This window comes from Benincasa hispida, chromosome 11 (genome assembly GCF_027475165.1).
Source record: "Benincasa hispida cultivar pf3 chromosome 11, pf3_genome.v1.1, whole genome shotgun sequence".
In the NCBI taxonomy this organism is placed as follows: Eukaryota; Viridiplantae; Streptophyta; class Magnoliopsida; order Cucurbitales; family Cucurbitaceae; genus Benincasa; species Benincasa hispida.
In genome coordinates this window covers 37831730-37842596 of record NC_143488.1, presented here as the reverse complement: position 1 = coordinate 37842596, position 10867 = coordinate 37831730, and the positions used below count along the sequence as shown (strand labels likewise).

General features: G+C 37.4%; 1 protein-coding gene across 1 annotated transcript; it reads right to left on the bottom strand.

Moving 5' to 3' along the window:
• Window positions 1–9426: 9426 nt before the first annotated feature.
• On the bottom strand, window positions 9427–9915 carry LOC150032613 (uncharacterized). The gene has a single exon (XM_090306956.1). It carries the CDS (start codon window positions 9913–9915, stop codon window positions 9427–9429), a length of 489 nt encoding a protein of 162 aa, XP_090163082.1.
• Window positions 9916–10867: the final 952 nt, after the last annotated feature.

Genomic DNA, 10867 nt, shown 5'->3' with positions numbered 1-10867 from the left:
ATCGCATAGTTAATACTACGCAATCATGTAGAGTTTACTACATGATCGTGTTGTGTTGGCTACATGATCGCGTAGGCGCTCTCTTGGTGGACGATCGTGTGGTATTAGATACTCGATGCATCCTCGGGTGCTAAACGATCGTGTAAACTATCATGCTCATCGCATAGTCATTAGCTACACGATCGCGCAGTATACGATACTCGATGCATGGATGTTTACTACACGATCATGTAGACTTTCATACTCATCGCATAGTAATAAGCTATGCGATCGCATATAAACGACCGTATATACTCGACGCCTCGCTGCTTGACGATTAGGTGTTTGCTACACGATCAGCTTCAAGGGTTCTTTGTGGAGCGATTTGAGGCGAGCGGTTCAAGACTCGGTTCACTTATTCCGAATCGGTGGACTCCTTTTATGTAATAGTTAGTCTTTTAATTTCCGTTTTAGAGAATTTTTATCCTGATCCATAAACTTTAGTTTAAATATACATGTGATGTATGTTTTTTATTATATGCCATAATGTATGTCATATAGTTTTAAAACCCACCATAGGTTATGCATTTATATTCATGCATCATTTTATATTATAAGTGTTATAATATACTAGTATGCATGATTTAAATTACATACAGCATGCTCATGCATCATATAATATAAGAGTTCTAGTATATGTACTCATGCATCATAGCATATCCATGAATCATTTATATTATAAGTGTTATGATATAAAATTGAATGGTTGTATGGAATTTATGCTATAGCATAGTTCATTACTTAGTTATATAAAAGTTATATATTAGTAATGAATGAAAATTGCATGAAGCATGACACTACCTTAAGTTAATTTATAAATGTTATAAATAAGTTATATATGTCTTTCATGTAATGGTTGGTTTTAATTGTTTCATTTAATTATAATTGTTATAATAAATGAAATTAGAATTAAAACCAATAATAAAGAGTTGCATGCAAAGCTTAGGCTATAATCATTTTTTTAAAATTATTTTAAAATATGATTAAGATAGACCTAAGATCATGTTTCTAATCAAATTAGAAACAAATGTATCTATAAGAGACCTTTTTTCTAAGGCTGGTTTTGGCTAGGCTAGGATACTTAAGTCAATGGGAACGATGCACCGCTACCTGGGAACCTACATGGAAAGGTGAATTAGATAGATTTGTTACATGTATGCAAGTTTGATGAAAGTCTATTAAAGAGTTTAATGAGACTTGAATCAAAGTTGTTTAATCATCAGAGACGAGTTATGTTTTAGCAAATTAAACAAACACTTAGATAAAATCAGTAGTTGGATTTTCCTAAGTTAATTAATCCTAGGTGGAACACTCGGTGTGAGGAAAATGGGATATATGATACTTCAATTTTACCTCTACAAGTTTCTCCCTAAAAGTTCACACCGTGAAATCTACTATCGGCCTCGAGCACCATAAGTGTCCCCTACGGGTGGTATTTAGGTAGGTCAATACCAAGGTGAGTGGATAGAGTGTTTATAGTAAGTGGGAGCAGAACATGTGATAACATATCCCTGGGTTTCTCTCATTAGGTTGGATAAAGTTTCATGCATCGCCTCGAGACTAAAGGAACTTTTATCAAGAGAACTAGTGAGCGAAAGCAAGATCTTTCCAAGCTCATTGTGACAGAATTAAAGGCATTCACAAACATACAGATTAGTTATGCATCTTTTAACAAATTACAACATGCTTTCATAATTAAATACAAAAAGGAACGAGAGACATACCTTTGAAGAACTCTTTTTCTACTGATCTCTCGTTCTCGTGAAGACTGGATCAGCAACCTCTCGCTATCACTTAGAACGCCTACCCAATCTCTCGCTATCGCTTAAATCATGAACAATCTTCTCCACGAACAAGTAACCCCTTAGACACCACCACTCAACAACCTTAGTATTCTCGGAGTGAGAATCCAGGAGGTGTAGGCTCTGTTGGATTTGGTAAAGGGATGGAGGAAACAACGATCAAACTATACGATCAAGCAAGTGGGAGAATGAACTGTCTATCGCATAAACTTTGTATGCTTGATCATTTAGTAAATCTCGCTAGATACACGATCGTTTAGTAAAACAGGCTTGATTGTTTACACGATCGTTTAGTGAATCCACTTGCCACATGATCGCTTAGTAAATCGCTTTACACGATCGTTTAGTAAAAGGCGCTAATACACGATCGTTTAGATAATCACTTGAAGGCTATCGTGCAATCTCTCATGAGCTAAATGATTAGTCATGCACTTAATGAAGAAATTCCTTCAAAATGAAAACAATTTTCATTTTATCCTTCAGTTATGAAAACTGAACGTAACCTCCCGTTTTCATGCACGATTAAAGGAGAAACTACCCACAATTATCATATAATTGTTTTAATTATAGATAAATATATAACTAACTTATCATATTAGTTTTAATATCACATCATATGTAACATTTGAACCATAGTACTTTTCTCTTTTATTCAATATAAATCATATTTATGTCAAATTCCTCCAATTAATGTATCTCATACATCATGTCAACTATATCATATATAATTAAACCAGTTTAATTATATCATATATAATCAAACTCCATCTTGTTAATTTGAAGACTTCAAACTAACCGAAAAACTGATTTTCGACTTAAATCCATTGAGCTACCAAGGGGACTTTATGGACCTGTGTTTGAAGCTCCAACGATACATGAATAACTGACTAAACTCTTTAATCACGAGATCCACCATTCGTTAACTGTCGGGCACTCCACTAAAGACCGAAAGCTGCACTCTTCTCACTACAGATATATTTTTGTGTCTATCGAATATAACCAGTCAACAGTACAATAACCCTTCACAGATCGCTTGCAAATACAGCTGCGTCAATTTACCGTTTTGCCCCTATAGTTACATCTAACTCCTCAAGTCTACTAATTCCTCTAATGAACAGTACATCATAGTCTTACTATGAGTGAACACCTCTCGGGCCATGAGAAGGTGTGTGGTGCCACATCGTTCAAGCCCCAAAATCAGCCCTTAAGGAAACCATCTATCTACTTACCCCTGCTTTGGGGAAAGAGTGAATTCCATCTTGTGTAGCTGAGTTCCCAGCTCCCCAATCACAAATTTTCAAAGTGGTAGGTTTGAGTCGGCAATCTGGCCACTTTCACCCATGCAAATCAAAGGACCGCCCTCATAGGCAGGAGTTCCCAACTCGCTCAGAATTAAGATCATGTTACCTATGGTCATCCTAGTGAAATGAAAGTCTCTTTCATGAGCAGCATTATATAAGGAGACTTGACACTTCGTGATCCGGTCTTATACAAACTCCTTTGTATAGGACACCCCCGCTTGCATGTCTCCACATGAATGATCGGGATCAGACCATTTGTAGCACTTTACAACACTTGTCACATCTACAAAGCGGGTCGTATCTGTAGTGTCATCAGGATAAGGTTTCCCTCTTTTATCCATATACTATAGACTATTTAGGTTATCAGTTAAGGCATGATCCACTTGTATGTCTCCACATACATGCTTAAGTTACAACAACAACTAAAGATCTTAGTTTATTGGTTTATGGTAAATGCAACTAAAATATCTCATATTTCATAGACAACAGTGAAGAAAATATCTCATATTATTACATCATAAGCATTTGTTCATATAGGTGTTTACAAACTACAGGACCCTACGAGAGTTTAGGACATCAACCCCAAGAATCTCCCACTTGTCCTAAATCGAGTAGGTGTACAAGATAAAAGCAAGTAAAAAAACAATAAACTAGGGCACTAAGGCCCAGTACAAATATCTCCCACTTGCCCTAGTCCAGCCGCGGGCGGTCCTGTAGACCCATGCTCTGAAGGTGATCCTAAAAAACTGTAGCCATGAGAGCCTTCATAAATGGGTCAACAACGTTGTGCTTTGAAGCGATCTTCGTGACTATCATGTCCCCTTGATGCACAATCTCGCGGATGAGATGATACTTCCATACTATATGTTTATCGTGCTTGTGACTCCTAGGCTCCCTAGAGTTTGTCATAGCACCACTATTATCACAATAGAGGATGATGGGCCTAGACATGTCTGGAACAACTTCTAGATCAGTCAGAAACATCCTGAGCCAAATGACCTCCTTAGCAGCTTCACATGTCGCTACATACTCGACCTCCATCGGGGAGTCGGCGATGCACCCCTACTTAATGCTTCGCCATACTACAGCTCCTCCGTTAAGAGTGAAAACTGACCTGAAGTGGATTTTCGAGAATCTTTATCAGTCTGAAAGTCAGAGTCCATGTATCTAGTAAGGATCAAATCCTTAGATCCATACATGAGCAAGTAGTCTCTCGTTCTCCGAAGATACTTGAGGATGTTCTTGACTGTGGTCTAGTGACCCTGTCCTGGATTAGACTGTTACCTACTGACAATCCCCACAACGTAACAGATGTCCGGTCTAGTACAGAGCATCGCATACATCAAACTGCCAACGACAGATATATAGGAAACTCGTCTCATCTCCTCAACCTCTTGAGGTGTCTTAGGGCACATTTCCTTAGACAATGTAACTCCATACCTGAAAGGAAGTAGGCCCCTTTTGGAGTTATGCATCGAGTACTTGAGCAACATCTTATCAATGTATGCTTGAGATGGTGCTAGCACTTTGTTCTTCCGATCTCGAAAGATCTGAATACCAAGAACAAACTAAGCCTCTCCCAAATCTTTCATTTGGAATTTCCGCTAGCCAGTTCTTAACAGATGCCAGTAAACCTACATTGTTCCCAATGAGTAGGATATCATCTACATACAAAAGTAGGAAAACTACTAAACTGTTAATGATTTTCTTGTAGACATAAGGCTCATCAACATTTTTGTCAAAGACGTACGATTTGATCGCAGTTTCAAACCGAATGTTCCAAGATCGAGACGCCTGTTTCACTCATAAATGGACCGATTCAGTTTGCAAACTTTTTGCTCTTGACCTTGGGTTATGAATCCTTCGAACTGCACCATATAATGTAGGATTGTATCAGCAACAACAGAAGCAACAAGGATCATTAAGCACCCTAATTCATTTATTTTGGCAAAAAAAACATGCTCTTGCATAAACAAATGAGTTTTATGACATACCTTTGTAGAACTTATTCAAAACTCGATCTCCAGCTGCAATCTTCTCTGAATCTCGTTGCAGACCACCTCAAGATCTTCCCCACTATTCTCTTGGTGCTCTAGATTGAGTTGTGGGACTCAAAACAAGATTGAATCAAGGGATTATTGAGAAGTACTCACAGCAGCAATCTGGTTGAAGAACACCTTATTCACCACGAATTTTCAACTAAAATTCTCTTGATTGCATGCCTCAAAATCACTCAGTTCTTCTTTATTTATTGTAGGTGAACATGCAAAGAAGAATGTTACATGACTTGTAGCTCATGTTTGGAGTTAATGAAGAAGAGGAAATGGATTTTATGTGAGCATGAAGAAGATGGATAATGGAATATCTCAATATTACATTTGTGCATGGTTTTTCCAATTTTCCAATTTATCTCAAAAATCAAAACTTGATTTTTAAAATTCATTTTGATTTTAAAACTGAAAATTTTAATTTTATAAAATTAATTTCATAAATTAATTTTTCAATAAGACTAATTACTTTAATATCAAATATTAAATTAATTTTTACACATATCCATCTTTATATGTTTAAATCATATTTAAATATAAATTCTTATCTCATATAATTACTAATTCCCTTAATTCTAATTTGAACATTTCAAATTAACTTACCACGCTATTCTAGAGCTAATCCAATTACGAGTTAGTAGGGGGATCTCGCGGACCTACAGTTCATGGGCTCCAACAATCCAAAATTAATTGGTTAAACTCGCTAGACCAAATTAATGTTGGATCGACACCATCACGCAGCGGAAGAGAAACCAGGATCCATTAGCATTCTAATTCATTAACTTTGGTTGAAAAGAAATATGCTAAAACAGAGTATAATGGGTTTCAAGAACATACCTTGGCCGAACCTTCAAAATCTTTATTTTCAGCTGCTAAATCCTCTAAATTCTTGTGTAGATCTTCTTTACTATCCTCTTGGTGCTCTAGATTGAGTTGTGGGACTCAAAATAAGCTGGAATCAAAGGGAATATGGAGAAAGCTCACTAAACCAACCCATTGAAGAACGCCTTCTTCATCCAAATTTTTCAGCAAAAATTCAGTCGGTTCATCCTTCATTTCTTCACTCCAATCTCTTCAATATATTGCAGACTATCATGCAAAGAGATGTGTTGCATGGGATGTAGCTCATGCTTGGAGTAAACCAAAGAAGAGGTGGTGGGTTCCTTGTGAGCAAGTTGAAGATGAACTTGAAAAACCCATTTTTCAAGTTTTGTGTAATTTTTCAATTTTCAAAATCTATTTTGATTTTAAAATCATATTTTATTTCTAAAATAAAAAATTATTAATTTTACAAATTAATTCTCTAATCAAATTAATAAATAATTATTTAAACAATTTAAATAATTCTAATTAATTTAATATCCAATATTAAATCAATTTTTACACAAATTCATATTCATATATTTAAATCACATTTAAATATATTTTTTCCGATTCTGTTTGATTCTAATTTAAACGTTTCAAATTAACTTATCACAATACTCTAGAGCTAATACATTTCCGAGCTAGTAGGGGGACCTCATGGACCTACAGATCATGGGCTCCAATGATCCGAGATTAATCAGCTAAATTCATTAGACCGATCTAACCCCCATTCGTTAACTAATGGGTCACTCCACTGAAGCTCATAGTAGAACTCCCCTCACTATAGATATATTATGTTCACTCGATATATGATAACGGGCAGAAATGCACGTTATCATAATGCTAAGTTCTTAAACAATGTTGGATTGCGTTGATGAAATATGTTAACTTGCGTCCATTAAGCATCAATTTTATAATATTGCGGTCGCATGTGTTCAGCGCATTAGAAAAGTTGATTTTTGTATTTTTGTGCAGAAAATGCGTTGACGCAATGCAAGAATTGTGATCATAGGATGTAACAACCCCACTTTCTAGGACTACTAAAAAGGGAATCGCTACCGTATGCATGCATAAATATTTTCATTGAAGAAAATAAAGTAAATTAAAGAAAATAATCATAATCTTAAACTGCATTAAGTATATAAAAAAAAATGTTCTAACATATCTCAAAATCTTAAATTGTTCAACCCGGGCATCCCTTTTTAACAAGAAACAGTTTATAAAAAAAATGAATAAATAAATAGAAAAATTAATTAATTAAATTATGATAAATCCATGAATGGATAAAAAAACATGCAAAAATAAGGATAAAGGTTGAGTATAAAATACTCAGTAAGTGATCCCATTATCGGGATCAAACTATGCATCCATGAGCAAAGAAAGAAAAAATAAAATTAGCTTGTGGCTCATACAGTTACATCGATTTTTTATGACGAAAGAAAAACCAAAAGACGTACTATCTTGGCTTGAAACGCATGTCTAGCGGCCTATAGGCACACCGTCAAACATGATAATAACATGAACGTGAACCCGTCAACCCACGCATGTCTAGCGGCCCGTAGGCACACCGTCAAACATAATAATAACATGAACGTTAACCTGTCGGTTCACGCATATTTAGCGACCCGTAGGCACACCGTCAAAACATGAAACATGAAAATAAAAGTAACATGAACGTAAACTTGTCGGCTAATCATCTTGATCCGATAATCGATAATTGAATTCCATTCATTTATGAGAATCCAGGAATGAAGGTTCAATATTGTTGACCGAATCGGATGCACGCCAGGCCCAAATTCTCACTCAGACCCCCTTCTCGACAAGACGAAGGAGATATGAATTATATTCAGGCGCATGTCTAGCAGCCCGTAGGCACACCATCAAACATGATAATAACATGAACGTTAACCTGTCGGTTCACGCATGTTTAGCGACCCGTAGGCACACTGTTAAACATAGTAATAACACGCGTCAAGGCAAGACAATAAACCGCTCTACTGGTCTATTCATGCATCACATACATAATATCAGTACTGATTATAATTTTAACATGCTCATAATACTTGTAACCACCATGCAACTAGCAAAACATAATATCAAACAAAATCATGCTCCAGAGTCAACCAAGTAACTTTATAGGTCTAATCTAGATCGTCTGGCACGAAGGCACCAGTAATAGTATCAATTACCTCAACTTGGTCACAAAAGTCCATGCAAATAATTCCTTAAAACCTTTGGAAAACTTGAATCAACCCAAAGTTGTGGCTTGATCAAAGACAAATTCCAAAACTTGATTCAAGTAGCCAATCTGATCAAGAATTAATTCCAAAATCAATAACTTATTTTTTTCCACTATTACTCTCAATCCAAAAGAATAACCAACCAGTTTACACAAAACTTACCAAAACTGAAACTCTTCGATGAAGAGAATGGTCCTTTCTTTGTTACCAATGCCTCGAAATCCAAATCTTGAAAGTCGACACAATGGGTAACACTAAAATCGTTTCCAACACCAAGAGGCACTTTAAAAAGACTCAACACCAAACCTTGCCCAAAACAATCCAAACTTACCCAATCTCAAAAAAAGGCAGTGGCGGGCGAACGGTGGCAGAAGCAAAACTAGATGGTGGGGCTGACGTCGGCGAGACAGCGGTGCTTGCGGCGGCGACGGAACGACGAGCTTGGCGACGCTACTCGCGGCGTCGATGGAACGGCGAGGTTGGCGGCACTGCTCGCAGCGTCGATGAAACGGCGAGGTGAGGCTGTTTGCGATGGCGTTGGCGAGAAGGTCACGGTGACGTTGCTTGCAGCGGCGAGGAGCTCACAGCAGCTGGAAGGCAGACGATGGATGGCGGACGGCTGGAAGGTATTGGCGGCTAGGGCAAGAAGGAAAAGAAAAAAAAAAAAAAGGAGGAGAGAAAAGGGGGGGCTGCTTGCGTGTGGAGAGAGAGAGAAAAAGAAATTTTACTTTTTTTTTTCTTTTTTCTTTTCTTTTTTCTTTAACCTTTCCACAAATATATATATAACCAAATTAAACTCTTCCTTTTCCCTTAAAAAAACAAATTCCTTAATTATCTCCCAAAATATAAATATACTTATATATATATTTTCCTTTTCCAAAAAAGAAAAGAATCTAATATACACATTTAATTATCTCCATATATAACCAAATCTCCCAAAATATAAGCCAAAATAAAACTCAATTAATTCCAAATAATTAAATCATATTTTAGCTTGCCCAAAAAAAAAACATAAATCTCATATAATTTATCCAAGTAGCCAACAATAATAATAAAAAAAATTTAATTACAAAATAAAAAAATCAGGATGTTACATTCTACCCCCCTTAAGAAACTTTCGTCCTCGAAAGTTCTAATCCTGAAAAAGCTCGGGATAATGCATCCTCATGTCATCCTCGCGCTCCCACGTTGCTTCCTTGAACTGGTGATTTCGCCAAAGAACCTTCACCAAAGCTATCTTCTTGTTGCGCAAAATTTTCACTTCCCTGGCCAGGATTCGAATGGGCTCTTCTTCGTAGCTCAGGTTCTCATTTAAATGGAAAGGCTCATAATCCACAACATGAGATGAGTCTGCTACGTACTTCCTCAACATGGAAACATGAAAAACATTGTGAACTGTAGAAAGAGATGGGGGCAAGGCCAGTCGGTATGCTACAGGGCCAACCCGCTCCAAGATCTCAAATGGCCCGATGAAACGAGGGTTCAACTTACCCCTTTTGTCAAATCTCAACACTCCCTTCATAGGTGCCACTTTCAGAAACACCTTTCCACCTACTTCAAACTCCAGGTCCTTACGCCTAACGTCAGCATAACTCTTCTGCCTGCTTTGAACTGTCAACATTCGGGCCCTAATCTTCTATATTGGCTCGTTCGTGGTCTGTACTAACTCAGGTCCTAGTAATTTTTGCTCACCAACCTCATCCCAGCATACGAGTGACCTACAACACTTCCCATAAAAAGCCTCAAACGCAGATGAGAGTCCCAACTCCCTGCAAACTCTAGTGCACAACACGTAACATATCCTCCAGGGTCTGGTTCAAATGCTCAGTTTGATTGTCAGATTGTGGGTGAAAATCTGTACTGAAATCCAAACGTGTACCCAATGCTGCCTGAAGGCTCTTCCAAAAGCTGGAGGTAAAACAAGGGTCCTTATCAGACACGATGGACACTGGTACCCTGTGCAATTTTACCACTTCTTTCATATAAACCTGGGCCCACCTACTCACTAGATATGTAGACTTCCCTGGAATAAAATGTGCCAGCTTGGTAAGTCTATCCACTATAACCCAAATTATTGTAAAACCCTTCACCGTTCGCGGCAAACCTACAATGAAATCTATTACGACATGTTCCCACTTCCATTCCGGTATGCTTAAAGGTTGCAACAAACCTGCTGGCTTTTGTCTTGGGGCCTTTACCTGCTGACACACCAAACACTTACTGACAAACTCTGCTATCTCTACTTTCATGTTATTCCACCAGTAGCAACGTTTTAGGTCTTGGTACATTTTGGTACTGCCAGGATGTATTGAAAATGGGGAGTTATGAGCTTCCCATAACAGATCATTCTTGAGGTCACTATCTGCTAGAATACATTAACGTCTTCAAAAAGTAAGACCATCATTTACTGACAAGGAGAACTCACCACCCTATCCCATCTTCACATGCTGCGCTACTTCAACTAAGTAAGGATCACTGCGTTGAGCAATAATGATCCTCTGCCTTAAACTTGGTTGTACTGACAATTGTGCTAACTTCGCAGATACTTCCCCTACAATCACTGCTATCTCAGC

Bases quoted from the DNA above. Each gene is read 5' to 3' on its own strand.
- LOC150032613 (XM_090306956.1), bottom strand. From the start codon at position 9,915: ATGTTGACAGTTCAAAGCAGGCAGAAGAGTTATGCTGACGTTAGGCGT.